The sequence below is a fragment of the Aptenodytes forsteri genome, unplaced genomic scaffold (assembly GCF_000699145.1).
Source record: "Aptenodytes forsteri isolate BGI_AS27 unplaced genomic scaffold, ASM69914v1 Scaffold108, whole genome shotgun sequence".
NCBI classification, from domain to species: Eukaryota; Metazoa; Chordata; class Aves; order Sphenisciformes; family Spheniscidae; genus Aptenodytes; species Aptenodytes forsteri.
Window position 1 is genome coordinate 1,040,938 of NW_008794448.1, and position 17,220 is coordinate 1,058,157.

Sequence of the window (17,220 nt, forward strand, 5' to 3'; positions counted from 1 at the left end):
CAGGAGAATTTGGATCTTGGAACACTCGTGCATTTGCTTAACTTCATTCTGAGCGCACTTGCATCAATGACATGAGTTATGTGAATATAGTTAAGCATATGCATGCATGCAGGCTCTGATCCAAAATTAGGTTGGTATCACAATGTACAGTGGGTGTGGGAGAAACAGTGTAACAAATGGGAAAATATATTGCTTCTGTGAAGTAACATGAAAATGTTATGTGATAAAATAGGTTCTGTAAGATTTAATTAAAATGTCATTATAGCAAGCTTGATTTTTTGTTTTTAAAGTGATGAGAATATTATTTAGGGAAAGTTAGTCTGCTTGTGGCAGTCTATAACTTTAAGTTTTAAATTCTTAGACTACTTTCTCTGTTGAAAGGAATGGAAGACGAACATTTGTATGAGATTTGAATATAGCTACTAAAAAGAGTCTGGCAGCTTTACTTAGGCTGGCATTGAGCCTGTTGTTCTTCTTATGCCAGGTTCCACACCTAATACTTCTGCTGTAGCCTGCATCTGTGCTGCTGCAGAAAGTGATTGATTACCTATGTTTTTGGAGCATTGTGGGAGTCAGCCTTGAATGAATCATTGTGATGTATCATAGGCATTGAAATCAACAGTAGTCTATAATTATTTTTATGGTCTTTGGTATATGTAAGAGACATTGTAGAATTTCTAGTATTTCTTAGTGATTTCCAAAAATTTTGCAACTGACCAGCTGTTTATGCATGTGTGTAAACACAGATGTATAATTTTATTTATATCTGTGAAGCAATATTGATATAAGCTTAACAATTTATAAAATATTGACATATTTAGGAAAAAGGGATGTGACTGTGAATGATATGAAAATTTCTTGCAGCATCAATTTGGGATATTTGTAGTATCAACAAATTACAAAGCTACAGGGGAGTTCTGTAGGTTACACCAAACCAGTTGTGATACAGTCTGTGAGTCTCACTGCATCCCCATGTATTTTTTATGAAGCACATTTTGCAGAAAACTTGTTTAGAAGCATAGTTGAAAGAACAATTTTCACAGATGGCATAAAAATGGAATAGGTGCTCTTTTCACGTTCACTTGCAGAGCGTATAAATTCAGTCCTCCAGTTTAGGGAATGGAGAGAAGTTACAGGTCTCTAAAGGCACCTGCAGAAGATATCTGTAGCTCTAGATCTCTTAAAAGGTAATTATGTAAAGCTTAACAAAAGCAAGAAACAAAGTGGCTGTCATACTGGCAAGCTGGAACTTTTCCCTTTCCAGTTAACATATTTTTTGCCTAGTGATGGATTGTTATACCATATTGAAGTTAAAATCCAGGTGATGTAAAAACAAAACCCAAAGCAGCATTGCGATAGTATCATTCATATCACCATGTCTGTGCATGCTTACTCAGGGGGTAGGACCAAGAGGTGCAAACTCTGTGTATGTTACATTAGTACTCAGTGAATGCCCGTGCTACAATGCAAATTGATTGTTTCATGATGGATGTTACAAATTAGCCAGTGAAAGCAACTAATTTAATAAAACAACAATTTGCAAGAAGGAAATGGTAGCGCTTTTAGCACTTCATGCCACTATGCAGTCTATATATTTCTATAAAGTGATGTCTCATGGATAAAAAAAAAGAAACTTTAAAAAATATAGAAAAAAATGGAATTTTCTTGGTTCTTGTAGCATAATCCAGCTTAAGATCTATTTCAATTACAGATTTGTGTTCCTGCTTCTTTATTTTCTAAGTCATACCTGAGGGGTTAGGAGCTATCAGGCAGCCCTCTGGGTAACGGCAAAATACATCAACTGACAGCAGTAGTTGAAGGTGTAATTCAATGAGTGGGAAATGGTATAGATGCTGTTGGATGCTTGTATATTGTAATGTTGGAATGTATGTCATGTTTGTGCTAAATTGCAGTTTTCATCTTTACGCTATTCTGTTTAGTTGACTTCTTTTAACCTCTCATGTACAATTGATTCACATAAAGTAGATTATTGCCTTGACTTTCATGCCTTTCTTGGAGGAATGAATAAAATGAGGTCCAATCAAAGAACATCAGCACCTCTTAGAAGAGCATAGCTTTAGTGTTTACAGTGCTTATAAAACTCCCCTTGAGCCCTTTTAGAGGCTGCAGAGCTGAGTTTCTTCTCATAGGTAATGACCTTTTTGTAATTTAGCCTTTCCTCAGAATTTCCAAGTACACTGCTTTAACTTAACTGGATCCTTTTTCTCTCCAGTGAAGTCAAATGTGGATGTAAATGCCGAGTTCTCATTGCAGACTTCTGATGCTAACCGTAGTTTTCTGCCTTTTTTTCTCTCAGGTTTTTTTTTTTTTGCTTAATATAAAGAGAAAACTTTTGAAGTTGCAGTAAGATATATTTTATTTTCCAAAGGGAAGAAAAAAATACAATAAAATTACTTTTTTAAAAAAGTCTATATTCAAATTTGATTAGTAATTTTTAATATATTCCATTTTGTTTGACAGCTTGATGAGATCTAATTGTTAAAAAGCAGAGAATGCAGAGGGTCAAACTTCAGGCGACCGTATGAGCGTTTCACTATATAATGTTAATATTCTTTTTCATAGACATTTTGCATGGATATTCTATAGATAGTACACTAATTTATGAGCTAAAAGAATATTCAGCAGTTTCTAATCCGTATTTAAGGATTGCCAAAAGCTTCGTATTTTGTCAACTTTTTCTTGCGTTAGTTGGCTTTTTCATCATTTTTGCGAATTTGGTATTTAAGAAGCCTGCAGTAAAATGCGTAGTTTAGACACTATATGAAATTTGAGACCTTTGAGCAGAAAATTAATCGATAGAATCTGGAGTTACAGCATGCAGTGATGTTTGGTTAAGGTTTGTGGATAAATTCTGTCATAATTCATATTGAATTTAGATGAAGACAAGTAGTATTAGCCAAGCTAGTGATCCCAAGGTCAACATGCTCTGCAGATTAGGCTGCCTTGGAAAATCAGATGAAAGAGAGTAGGGGTTCTGATTGCTCTAAAATTAAAAAAAATATATATGTGTGCTGTAATTATATGGCTTGTTGAAAATATAATGAACTCAGAATTTTGGAAGACTGGTCAGTACGCACTCTGCCTGTGTATTTTGCTTTAAAAGGCGCGCTGGGTAGTATTCTCTTCCTAGGCCTAAGAAAGTGTTTGGGAAGAAGAGGAGGTACAGTGAATTATTTTCCTTCCATGTCAAGAAATTACTTTGATGTATACATCTTGGGATATGCTCTTTTCTGTATCTCAAAACTCTGAGCATCCCAAGGCGCAGTGAGTTTGATGGAAGGTATTGTCTTTTTGAGAACAGAGTTTTTTTTTTTTTTACATGGACTGCATTCATTCAAGGTTCCACCAAGTTTTAAAACTTTCTTGTTAGTCTTTTGCTGTTTCAAGTGTTTAGTGACAGTGTTAATTATGAAATTACTACTTTTGTACTTTTGTTCCTTTTTTCACTTAATTTATAATATTTTTGGAAAACTTAGTTGTCCTGTATATAATTGTGGAATAGCATTTCTTCATCATAGTATTCTTTCTGTCTCTTGAGTCTCGTTATTTTTAATATCTGTTGTCCTTATTTACTACTAAGTCTGCATTTTCATTCCATATGATATGTCAACAGGAGCACATTGTATTCTGCCAGTTTCTGCAATCTAAATAGTGGGAAATCCTAATGCTGTTCTTCCATGAATTGTTCTAATTCATACGTACCCATTGAGCTATAGTATTTTTTGTAATTGAAACCCAAAATTTGAATGATAAAATGTGCTGATTTCATACTGCTTGGCATGCTGTTTACTTGCTTATTTTATAATGTTTGTCTCAAGCAGGGGGAATCTTCAGGTACGTTTATGGTCAATAGCTGTTCTTGTGAGGAAAGCTGCAATGATGATGATATTTTCCCTTCATCAGAAGAGGATGAACCACAGAAAAACATTCCAGTCATCTGGAAGTCTTTGAAACATAATTCTTTGGATTTCAGTGAGTTTTGCACGGCTTTCATTAGAAAAATAATATTGAATATTTCATGCTGTGGTGGAGTGCGCTGTTAATTACTATAAGAACACTGCTGAAAAGAATGTTCGTGACCTTTAATAACCAGTCTGAAAAAAAAGAGTTTCTACTGCAATGAGGTTTTCTGATAGGAATCAATAGATCTGTAGTAATGAAGCATTTCAAGTTACTTTACAGAAGGAGCATAACCCATTTTTTTCTTTCTTTCAGGAAACACACATTAATGTGTTCTGTTTGCCTGAATGGAATTACTATAATATAATCATACATTTGAGTGGAGGGACTGAGTTTATTTAAAAGGTCTAACCACACCTGTACCCATACTCTACTGTTTTTAAATTGAAGATAGAAAAGCAATCTCTAAAATAAAGTACAAAACGCAACTGTTCAACTTGCTTACATAGTGTATGAGTCTGTACACACCCTAGCAACCTCAGGGTGACATGCATGATCAAGTTTAGCAGCCTAGCAAGTTACTGTCTCTTAGATTAGCTGCGGTAACTAATCATATGCCTGATATTAGCACTGCCTCAAACATGAGGTGATTAATGCAAGATAAACCTGAGTTCATAGATTGGTACCTCATTGAAGTATCACAGCATCACTTTTACCCTACACCCAAAGATTAGTAAACTTTTCCTGAAAACCAAGTTTCATAGCATAAGTGTTTGATATTGAATGGTATTTAGGCTCTTGAATATGGATAGTGCCTGGTGGGATGTTAAAAAGTGTCTAAACACGTTATGCATTTGCTAAGATGATCAGAACCAGGTTAAACACCTAACTTCCATTAAAATTTGGCATATAAGTTTGAAAATCTGTTCCTGTGTCACTTAGATACTTTTGAAAATTTTAGCTTTTCAGTGTCATATCTTATGCCAAGTCTGTATCAAAACAGGTAGAGAAATTGTAAAAGGTCAGCAAAAATGGAAAGGAGGAGAGAAAGTACAGAAATTCTCAGCTAAATACTACTTGCAGACATATTTTCTGAAGGCAGTGTTGGAGAACGATTTGTCAGTAGCATTTGGAAGCTTTGTTACCAGCACACTTACTTTCAAGGTTTTGGTTTATATCTGTTTGTAAATATTTTTTCAAGATGCTTTTACTGTTTGTGATTATTTTTTTTTCTGTAGAAGTTCTTCTTACTTAAACAATTTAAAATACATTCTAGGTTAATCTGAAATCTTACATTATTATAATCATAGTGCTATTCTTCATTTCCCGTAGCTAAGACGTTTGGAATTTCAGGAAAGTCCCTGAGTGGTTACCAGTGGTTTTCAGGTATCACTGCCCACTTCCTTCCATCAAAAGGCAAAAATGCTCAAGAGGCAGCAAGGGAAGCATTTTCTTCTCTCCGAGGTGCTTTATTCAGTTAATGCATTATCTGCTGTTAACTATATTGTTTTTAATATGGTATTAAGTAAGAATCTGTATTGTCATACGTTTTATAACTTTAAATATGGTTGTCGGTTTGCCATCTCATTTTGCATTGGATTGGAATCTTTGATATCAAGACTGCCAGCTTCAATATTGAACACATCATAATTTGACTGGCTTTTGAAGACCCTAGAAAGCCAGAGTAGTGTTCATATTACTGTAACAACACTATTTCCACAGTACTTACTCACATTATAACTTGCTTTATAGCTTTCTTGCAATATATACTGTGTGTGTGAGTGTGCATGTGTGCTATGGATGCTGTCTACTTGCTAAAGCACTTTTGTAGCTACCATAATTTTAAATTAAGTTTCTGGAAAAGCTGTTGCACATTTTGGCATCTAGGATTAGGTCAGTAGCAGTAAAATCTCATTTATATTCTTAATGTAAAGGAGAAACTGCGATCTTGGGAATCATGAAATCCAGGTTCCTTACTAACCCCCTCTTACAAGATACTGACATATAAAATAAAATGTTCACATTTTTGTTTTGTAATTTTTTCATTCTAAATTTTAAGCAAAGCGTGTTTATACAGGCTTCTTTTCATTCATAAAAAAGGAAATAATTTTTAGTATCTAAATGGGTAGGCTCATATTCTTGTTCATTAATTTGCCTGAGGTATTGTCCTATAAAATCTTACTTTTTGCATGTGCAGCTGAGTATTCATGACTGAATATAGGATTATAAAGAAACCATAGAATTTTTTTCAGAAGCAAAGAAGTTATACTTTGTAGAAGGTCATTAAGCTAGTTTTTGATTGCTTGGAAATCAGCAAGGTGGATGTGACCAAACTTTTAGTAAAAGACAATAGTATTTAGTGTAAATCTTCTGGGTATAATCTGTAAATTGAAGCAAAAGGGTTGTGTAATGTTTTATTTTGTTCTTGCTATATTTGAATGGAAATCTGCCAGTACAAACATTATATATTTTTGCCCTAGCATCTGTCAAAAAAGATTGTGCTCTGACTAGTACAGTAGCCTATTGCTTTCAGCAAATTGCTTGCATTAGCTGTATTATGGTAAAAAAAAAAATGGTAATTTTCTGATCCTTGGTAGAAAATGTCAGTTCTCACATTTTCTTTTGTTTTTCTCTTTTTGGAAGTGGGTGTGGAAGACTGAATGAATTATGGTTCTGTCATGGCAAAAGAAACAATTTGTTTCTGAGAACTTAACTGATCTGCAAATACGCACAAGGCTTTTTCTGAACTCATACTTATGATCTATACAGCAGTTCAGTCTTCAGTGCTGTGAGAATGGAATAAGCACAGTCCTTTTAACCTCTTTGCTGGGTTAACTGATTTAATCACCTCTAAAGAGGATAAGTGCTGCCAAAAGGATTCAGAAATGGAAATTTATTACTAGATGTTATGCAACATGGTTGTTCTGTAAAGTGGGTGGAATTCTCCTGTGAAGCCAAGAACTGGAGGGAATGCAGTACATTACTGTTTACATTTATTTTCTTAAACTCTTTTGTTAAACTTTTCTTTAGATATGATTGGAAGATGACGAAGATTGCTCTGGTGCATCTGTACCATGGCAAAACTTTATAGGCTTGAAGGGAACTACATAGATTTTTATTACATGAAAATTTAGTCTAAAATGCTACTTCCTGTAGACAGTTTGGATACTGTCTTTTGTGACTCTCAGCCTAAGGATCCTGGATAACCCATTTAAAAGGATTAAGCTGTACTTTGGCCAATGTTATCTTTTGGGTCAGTTCTTCTTAGGCAGTTCTGCCTAAGCAAGGCTGAGTCTCACCTGATCAAATTTTATAAATTATTAGGAACAGTGAATGGCTTGAAATTCAACAGAAGGGCTGTATGGTTTCCCTGTACATCCTGGAGATGTGCTGTGTAAGAGTCCTCTCCTTGGGAAACAGAACTTGTTGTCAAGAACCCAAGTGGTGGGTTGGTAACCAGTTCATCATTTATGCCTTTCTACTAGATAGAGTGTTTTGGGAGGTCAATTTTATTCTGCTTAGAAGCTAGGGAGAAATTATTTCCCATCATTCCTCTAACTCATGCAGAGGAAAAGGGGATTGTACTTTTACTTACTTTAAGAAGATTTTTTAAATCAAACTAGAAGTTACGAATTTATCCAAATCTCTTTGCCTTCAACTTGCTCTAATGTTGTTACGTGTCCACAAATTAGAGTTAGTTTGTTGGCTTATGCATTTTAAATTTAAACCTGGAGGGAGGGGGGTGGGTTCAGTTTGGGTGGGTTTTTTTTTCCCCTCCAGTACTCCATATAATGCTGCAGAACTTTTAACTGAAGGCCAAAACTCTTTCTTGTTTACTGGAATGCTGGCTGGAAATTTGAAAAATGTCCTTGTTTCCTCCTTGACTGATGACATAGCAGCGGGTATTGACCTAGTGATTGCTATCAGGCAGCATTCAAATACATTTATATTTCTGGACAGAATTATCGTTGTGTGCTAATTTCTCAGCAGATATTTCTGGAGGTGTATCTTGACTTCATAGGAGTTCTGTCATTTGCTATATAATCTCTTATATCATTTAGCGCACGCTTCCTTTTCTGTCAATGAGAATTCACCTCTTCAGATTGCCAACGCTAATGGAAGTGTAACTAAGTAAAGCTGAGACATTTAGAGCAAAATTCAGTATTGGTGTGACCAAAGTAGCCTTTATGGAAGTGTGCCAACTCCTGAACTGTCTTTAAAAGCACAGAAAAGTTTTACACAAAAAATATTTTTGTCTCACTAAGGCAACAGCCAACAGAGATGGTCTTTATACTCTTGTACTTCTCCACTGGAAAACAAATATATAAGTATATACAGGTACATACTGTAACATTAAAGGACAAGATCCCCAAAGTTACACTGAGAAGAGCTTTGCGTAGCTCATTTAAGTTAGGTCACATGGGACTGTTATTTATATAGGTTCTATATTCAGAGAAGATTTTGTCTTCATTTATTTTCTATTGCTTATGAGTTACAAAAGGTCCACACTGCAGAGCTGATTCACATATCTTGTTATGGTATTGACTATGTAAGAGTAATACATTCTCCTTAAGTGCTATGATTGGAATCTTCTATGCATACACATTCAGATGATCTTGACTTCCCAGTATCTTTTCTCTAACTGTCTGCTTGAACTTTCCCCTGCTCTCATCTTTCCTTCATTTCTCCTGTGGCCAATTCTGTTTCCTATTGTCTGTCTTGCCATTTATAACTCTTTGTTTATGCGGAGATTATTATTGCAGTGAGGGTTTTTAAAAACAGCTTAGACAAGCATCCCTCAGGAATAGCAAATAAATATTTGATCTTTTCTTTGAAGAGGGTGATGCACTAAAGGACCTCTTACTGTCCCTTCCAGTTCTGTACTTTTGTGATTCAAAGTCCTTCCTAGATTACTAGCTGTCACAGACTGAAAATAAAAAAATACAAGATAATAAAACTTATGGATACAAAGAATTCGGACTAACATGTCTACATGCATTAATTTCTTGGGGCAGGAATTCACCACTGCTCATGGTGGATAAAATTTATTTGTATTCTGTTTCTGTATATTTGGAAAACTAACATGAGAAGGAATTTAATGAAAAAAGTAAGTATTATGTGGGGAAAGGTAGTATGTTGTAAAGCCTTCAGTCATGTTTAGACAACGGTTAGGTTATTACCAGTTGGTTTTGCTGAACAAAACCAGGATGCCTATGCTGTCTTTCTACACACATTTAAAATATTCTATCTTTAACAGCTGTATTATTTTTATCCTGCAGCTAATATGACTTCGGAGGGATTGAAACTGAAGGATATTATTTTGTTTCATCTGTATATGAAGAGCATGAAAGATTTCAATGTTATAAATTCCGTTTATGTGACAGAATTTGATTTGTGTCCACCAGCAAGGTAGGATTAGACTACTGCTATAGTACATTTATGATACACTGCAATATACTGAATTATTGTTACCATATTTATGAAGCTTTTGTCCAAATGTTTGTGCCTCAGACTTAGAAGTAGACTTTTGCTGCCTTTTGGAGTAATCACATCAGGGCTGCTCAATTCAAAAACACTAGGGTTGGAAATTCTTGCCTTAATATATACCATAAGGTTTATAAATGCCCCCCCTATATGGACTTACAGAAGAATAATACATTTTTTGCAAGTTCTTCTGTGTGACTTGATTAAACTGACAACTCTTTTGTATTGGTGGGATTTTATTTGCTTTTCTTGTGTGTTTATCTCCCTTGACCTGCTGGTAATGCTCCTCTGAATGCAGCCCAGGAAATCATCAGCCCTCTTTGCCACAAGGGCACATTGCTGGCTCACGTTCAACTTGCTGTCCATCAAGAACCTCCAGGTCCTTCTCTGCAAAGGTGCTTTCGAGCCAGTTGGCCCCCAGAATATACTGGACCATGGGTTTGTTCCTCCTCCAGTGCAGGACTTTCAACTTCTGCTTGTTGAACTTTATGGAGTTCCTGTGTGCCTGTTTCTCCAGCCTGTCGAGATCTGTCTGGATGGCAACACAAACCTCTGGCATATCAGCCATTCCTTCCAGTTCTGTATCATCTGCAAACTTGCCAATAGTACATTCTGCCCCATCATCCAGATTATTAATGAAGATGGTGAACAGGACTTGACCCAGTATAGCCTCCTGGGGTACACCACTAGTTAATGGCCACCTGCGAGACTGTGCCACTAATCTCCACACTCTGGGCCTGGGCGTTCAGCCAGTTTTCAGTCCACCTCACTGCCTACTCATCCAGCCCATATATACATCAACAGCTTCTCTATGAGGATGTTATGGGACACAGTGTCAAAAGCATTACTGAAGCCTTACCATCAATGACTTTTAAGTCTTCCTAAAAGTGATGAGGTTTGGAACCTTCTAGGTCCTTGTGACAAACCTTATTCACCTTGTTCTGTTTATTTTGTTAAATACAAAAGCAAAGTTGTTAGCTGAGGGGGTTCCCGAGATGCACATTGTGAGATACTGGGAGATATTTCAAGACAGCACCAATATATACTTACTCTGTTCCTTTTCTTCCTGTGCTTGTATGCACTTGGCTGTGGTTGAAGATGAATACCGGACTAGATGGATCTTTGGCTTGATCCAGTGTGGTTGTTCTTAATGTCTTGTGTTTCCATCAGATAATGATTGTTAGTGGGTAGCTTAGCTGCACTTACGTATTCAGTAAGAATGCAAGTATGAAAAGAAATTATTTTAGACTTCTGAATACGCTGATGCTAACACTTTCATTCATAGATCCCCAAATCATAGCTTTTTAATATCTGTTGTACAGAATCTCCAGTGTTGCATCCAAGTCCACCTCTGACATAATGAAACAGCTTGATGGTCTAGGTATGCAGTATTCCTGTGTTATTTGGGTGTGTTGTTTTTTTTTTCCATTGGAAATTGGATAACAAACATCTAGCCCATTAAATTTTTGTTCTGTTTTTTTTGAAAGTTGTGTGTTAATACTAATTTTCCATTTGTAAATTCTTTATTGCCTTTGTCAAAAGGGCTTATTTCTTATTATAGTAGTTCATGCTCTTAAGCATCTGAGCTAATATGTTCAGTGTGCAGAACTGCTATAGCTTAAAAAATTCAACTTGGATCATAGGTTAATACAGGTTGGAAGGGACCTCTGGAGGTCATCTAGTCCAATCCCCTGCTCAAAGCAGGGTCAACTGTGAGGTCAGACCTCATGTCTTGTTCTTATTTTTAAAACCAACTGTTTAGCAGTTTTCTAATGTAAAATACTATATTTTATACTCATTACAGAATATGAAGTGTAGTGTAGGCATGTGAATTTTAAGCATAGCGTGACAAATAGTTGAAAGAAGTTGTTAACATAATGTATATCATCATAGATTCACATTCTCCTACGCTGTCTGGGAATCAGAAGAGACTAAAAGAGAGCAGGAAGAGGCTTCTTCGAGATGCTGATTGTAGGCCAGGATGACTAAATCACAGAGGGATGGAGTGTTGGTTGTGTGTGCCTTCAGAGGAGGGATCTAGTCCCAGCTGTAAACTACACAAAATGAATCTCCACTCCTATATATTTTAAGTTCTCTTTATGACACTTAACTTCTCCCAGTTTAGCTTCCTTCATTTCTCATGCTGCTGCATGTTTTAAGCCTCCGTATTTGCATAGCCAATCACATAGTCTTCCATCACTAAAATAATAGGTAGAAAGATTAGGAAGTTGCAGGAAAATGGCTTTCTATGATTATTTTTATGGAACAAATAGATTTATGTTGCATTTTGTCCAGGAGAAAAATTATACAACAGTTTGCATGGCTGCATCATTGCATTATGCGCAGAGACCTGGTTGTGGGAGTTCTCACAAGCGATATGCTGGAAGCACTGACTCAGGGGTGTGGATCTGCACTAAATTTGCAAAATTGTCTTGAAAATTTACCAGCCCAAGCAGAAAATCCATTCATCCATGCTTATGATGATGGTAATGAGGAAAAAATACTGTATTTGCATGTGGGAGGAGGGGAGAAAAATAGTTTTCTTGGAAGAAATAAGCGAGATGAGAAGAATTTTATAAGGTTATGTTATATGATATGTAAAGAGAACAAGTAATTTTTTGTTGGATTCCTGCTGGGAGCTAAATGACTTTTTTATGCATGGACTGCAAATATAATTATTTTTCAGGCTTTGAAATGTTGATTTCCCCACACACACACCCCCACACACCCTGCTTTTTCATTGGCCCCATGCAACAGACTGTCTGTCTGTCTGTCCATCCAGGCACTCAGTCTTCCTTGGAGCAAACAAAAGTGAACTTTTTAAATGAATGCTTAAGTAGGTTTTCAGTCCTGTCATAAATGTGTGTCTGTCATTCAGCTTGAAGTATAATGGAAAAATATGCTCAGTATTGCATGATAACATGTGAGAAGGGTGTAAAGGAACAATAAGCTGCTGCTTTTTAGAAACCTGAACCTTTAGTCCAACCATTGGAAGGAGATTCAGTGAAAAATGCGTGGAGGTAAGAATATGACAATGATACACTCGGTCTGAAGGCTACTTAGCATAACTTATGTGGCATTTCCAGAGTTGTGTGGTCAAGGTTTTTTTAATAAAAGAACTCATGTATTCTTAATAACGTAATACACATCATAAAAATAACCAAATGGAAATGCGCCATTGGCTATGGTGCTAGTTTCTCCTTGGTAATGGAAATTATCTTGCTGGAAGTCTGAAGTTGATCATTATTTGGAGAGGGGATAACAGTGTAAATGCTAGCAGGTGATTGCGATACAATAGCTTTTGGTTTATCTTCCTGACAAAATTTCATAACATAGTATCCAAACCAAAAACCCATGGAAAATAAATGCTGAAAGTTGGTGCAAGCAAACTTTCCGTTTGAAAAACATAATTGTCTTGTGTTTTCAGAGTATGTGTGGAAACCCTGTTACCTGATGGAGTCCTGTTTTGCATTGACTGCCTTGCACATAAGTATGACATTGCAACAGATGATGTGTTACGTGATGAAAAGCTGGTCATGCATGTACAGAGCATTTCCCACTGGGCACCTGCTAACATAGGACCTTACAGTCAGTCCATCAAGGTAGGGAATCTTTGTTACTTCATGTGAACTATATGTCAGTTTACTGAAATGAGTACAGTTTTAAAGTCTCCTTGTCTCCCATCTGAATGTGCAAAAGAAAATGTATAAAAAAAAAAATTAAAAATTAGCATTTTGAATTTATATTTTTAAAACTTATGGACAAAACAAAAGCTTAAGCTGCATCAGTCTTTCATTCTGTGACCGTAAGACAGGTTAAATTATTCTTTGCAGAGAATCTCAAGAACAGCCTACTTTTGTTGTGTATTATAATTAGACCAAATAATTGTGTCGCACATACACTTTTATAATCTGCCTAGAATAGAAACACAATTTAGGAACATCCAAGGATATTTGAAATTTGTTTGTTTAAAGTGAGCAAGTTCAAACTTTTTTATAGGTAAGTCAATCCTAAGGTGCTTATTTAATGAAATCCCTCTTGAGACTCTTGGTACTGTTTAACCACTTAAAAGTACAGCAAGGTTGAAGAACTGGTCTTTTTTTCTAATTAAAAACAAACTGAATAGAATATTACATACTATTTAAAAGTATGAAAAGAAGGCAGTAAAGTATAATGGAAAAGTGGACCAAAAATTTGAATAAAAAGCTTTTTTCCTAGTATGGTACCTCTTGCCCAGCTAGTACCATTCTGACAATTGATGAAGTGTCTCACCTTTTCTGTTGCCAAAAGATGTATATATCCCTTTCTTAGCAATACTCCTCTTGTGTAATACATTGTCTGGTCCAATTATTGTGTTTTGCAAACTGATTTAAGCAACATGTTTTGGCATCTGTTTAAATTTTCTGAAACTTCTTTGAGTCTGCAAACCCACCTAGTGTAATGGCCATGAAATTGTACTTTGTTTTGTCTTTGTACCATTTTATGGAAAATTTCAGGAATAGTATTTTGCTTCAGAAGCTCATGTGGAATTTGTTTCATTTGCAGGAGGAAATGTTGGTAGATTACCATATTAATCTTGTTTGTGGTTATAGCAGGGTGGGTTTTTATCATTTGTGTATATCCGTTTTTCTTGAGAAAGCAAAAAGTTGGTTTATTAAACTTTCTTCCATTCAGTCTTACACCTTGATGGTCATAATTGTATCATGTCATGCATAGCCCTGCAAAGATAAAATTTAATAAGCTTTGCACCTTTGTATTTGGAGAAACTTCTCTGATATATCATTGCAGCTAATCTGTATTACTGTCCTGGAGCTGGCATAGGCTAAATTCAGAAAAGGGTGTGAACTGAAAATTGCTGTAGTAACCCAATGAACAGTCCCATGCTGCAAACGGACAATAAGCAGGCGCTGCCAGTCTCTTGGTTCTCCTGGTGGTATGGGACAGTCAGCATAGCCAAGGAAAGGCTCATTTCTCTTCAAATATAGTGTAACCAGTAACGTTAGTCAGCATTTTAAACATTAAGGAGAACTTTTCACTGTTTTTTGTTTGTTTGGGTTTTTTTTCCCCAAGGGAACGTTTCAGTCAAGCAACATTATTTTCCCTTAAGGTATAAGAAAATAAGTATTTTTACTTTTAAAATCCAATGACCACAGGAGTAAACAAACAGTAATGAAAAGCTGCACCTTTGCTACAGGATCACTCATTTGTCATCCTTTATGGCTAAGTTCTGTCTCAAGTCCACAAATACTTGTATGGGAAATTGGTAATATACATACCAGCAATAGTTTTAATTTTCCTTTGCCAGATTTTGCCTTACTACTACCACCGATATGTTTCATCTGAGTATCAATATTTAAAGTTATCCTGGTTTTATCTTGCTAAGAATCTTCGAGTTTTTGGTAACATATTTCTATTCTGCAGAGCTTGATCCAGTAAACGTCAAAAGAATATTATTCTTTTTTTTATTTCAGTAGATGTGTTCCATATTTAAATAATTTTTTTCTTTCTAAAATAGCGTATAAAAGAGACAACCTATAAAACGTTTTCATAAGAATACATCATAGAGGAATGCATAAGTGCATAAACAGTGTATTTGCATTTGCAAATTTATTAATGGAAGATACGAATCTTGTATCTTCTTAAATGTGAATTTTCCAAAATTAAAATCTTCCTTAGGTGGATTTTCAGAACTTCCTCGGACTATGTATGGGCAGGTATTAAGCTCTTAGGGTCACCAGCGGAAGTAAAGCGCTTCAGTATGTTTTAGGAATAGAATATATTTTTCAGAATAAATAAGGAAGGAACAAAGGTGGTTTTTTAATCTTTATAGTCAACAAAAATTATTTGAAGTTATAATAATTTTGTGATGATGAAATGTTGATCAGTTTTGTATGTTTGAGTAACAGAAGCTTAATGATCTTAAAACAGTAAATGGATATTACCCTTGTGTTGTGTATCTGTAGATTTTCTTTGTCATTTGCTTGACAACAATTGGGCAATTAAATTGTTGTCTTTTCAGTCCAATATGAAGTTTCATGGACACTGGGGAATCATCATGTATTTTAGCACAGTGTTTTTGCTCAGTTCAGAATAGGCCAAGGACTGTAATATTCAGGGTATTGCAAGTTGGGATTGATGTGCACTGGCATGTAAGAGTGGAGCTGGCAGCGGAAAGCTGTAGGTAGTTCATGCAAACTATGGAATTCACACTTCAGGCTCAACAAATCACTCAGCAGAGCATCACTTTAATTCTGTAGGGACCTTGCAGGATCCTGCCAACAGTGCTATGAGGACAAAAAGTAAAAATTTGAAATTTACCATGAGAATGTCCTGACCTCAGTCTGATAGACACCAAACAACAGTGGCAGAATGAAACTAGGATTTTCAAAGTATTTATAGCAAAATCAAACATTCTTCCTCTTTTGGGATTAACATTCTTTAAAACCAACTTCAACGTTTCTACTTGTAAGAAGTAGACATAAACTGTTGTAAGATACGATATGACTGACTTTCTTATAATTAAGAAAAACCTGAGATCATTTAATATATTTTTCTTGGTCCACCTGTTTTATTGGTATAGAAACCTCTGCCAATCTTAGTGTCTATGTCAGCAACTGGAATGTAAGCTACGTCAGAGTTATTGTAAAGGCTATAACGCTGGTCTCAGTAATGTGTAACAAGTGTTCTGATCATGTCCTTCTAATAGTAGTACCACAGACTAGTTAGGTTATTGAGTCTGGGAGTATGTAATGATACACGGTTTGCCTTCCTCCAGATCTTTGTTCTGCAGTGGGCACCGGCCCCATTTGTGCTGGTCATTGGTAGTAGCTCACTATTTTTACTAAAGGTACTTCATGTTTTTACTTCTCGCTGTTGTTTATCAGATTATTATTTTATTTTCATGTTTTAATTCTGTTTTACCAGTGGATTAGAGGATTTGTCAAGACTAATTGGTAGCTTGTATAGAAACAGCTGACTTACCATCTTCACCAAAGCTAACAGCACAGTTGTACATCAGGGAGTTAAACAAGAAGATGCACTGCAAAGCAGTGTTTGGGGTGAGAAATTTATACTGAGAGCTTATTCATGATTATTTATTTTGTGAGAACATTCTTTGAGCATTTATGAACTGTGAGCATAGTTCATTAAAAAATAATTTTAAAAAAAAGCCCAGCTGAAACACTAACCCCAAATACTTATCTAAGAATGCATGGAAAGTTGTCAGTGTTTGTACCAGATGTTCTTCTAGTATGTTAATGTAATTTAAAAGTCTATTTGTACTTACAGTTTGTTTGCTTTGGCAAAGTTTCTTTATGTTTTTCTATCTGGAAAGGAACAAATAAACTGCCACAATAGAATTTATCATACTCTCATACTCTACAATAATTTTTGATGGTGACATAATGTATTTTATATACATAACGACATATATGCATCTATGACTTGATTATGTCTGTGGAACCTTTTAGCTTTTCCTTGTGACCTCAGTTCCTTACCTCTGACAGCTGCCAAATCCCAGTTTCAGCCATCCTTCAGGCATCTTTTTCTCAGTTTTCTCCTCCGCACTATCAGAACCCAGTAGCACAAACATAAAAAACAAAAGAGTGTTCTTACTCTCTGATTCCAATGCCCAGGTAGTTGACTTGATCAAAGTTGGGTTCTTTTTTTTTCTGTTTACTCACCTTACAATAAATTATGTTTTCCTTTCGTTTTTCTAATAATCAAGGCATGATAAATTAGTGGGTAGGTACTGTGGGAACAGTAGTCTTGCATCTGGTTTAAGGCAGTGATACTTGCAGTGGTTCTAATGTTTCC

At 35.6% G+C, this 17,220-nt stretch overlaps 1 protein-coding gene across 1 annotated transcript in view; it reads left to right on the forward strand.

Moving 5' to 3' along the window:
- Window positions 1-17,220, forward strand: part of DPH6 (diphthamine biosynthesis 6) — a 214,684-nt gene that overhangs the window by 79,804 nt on the left and 117,660 nt on the right. The window contains exons 8-11 of the mRNA XM_009290341.2: window positions 3,843-3,993; window positions 5,254-5,385; window positions 9,201-9,330; window positions 12,833-13,007. Coding sequence (XP_009288616.1) covers window positions 3,843-3,993; window positions 5,254-5,385; window positions 9,201-9,330; window positions 12,833-13,007 — 588 coding nt within the window. The remainder of the gene's footprint in view (window positions 1-3,842; window positions 3,994-5,253; window positions 5,386-9,200; window positions 9,331-12,832; window positions 13,008-17,220) is intronic.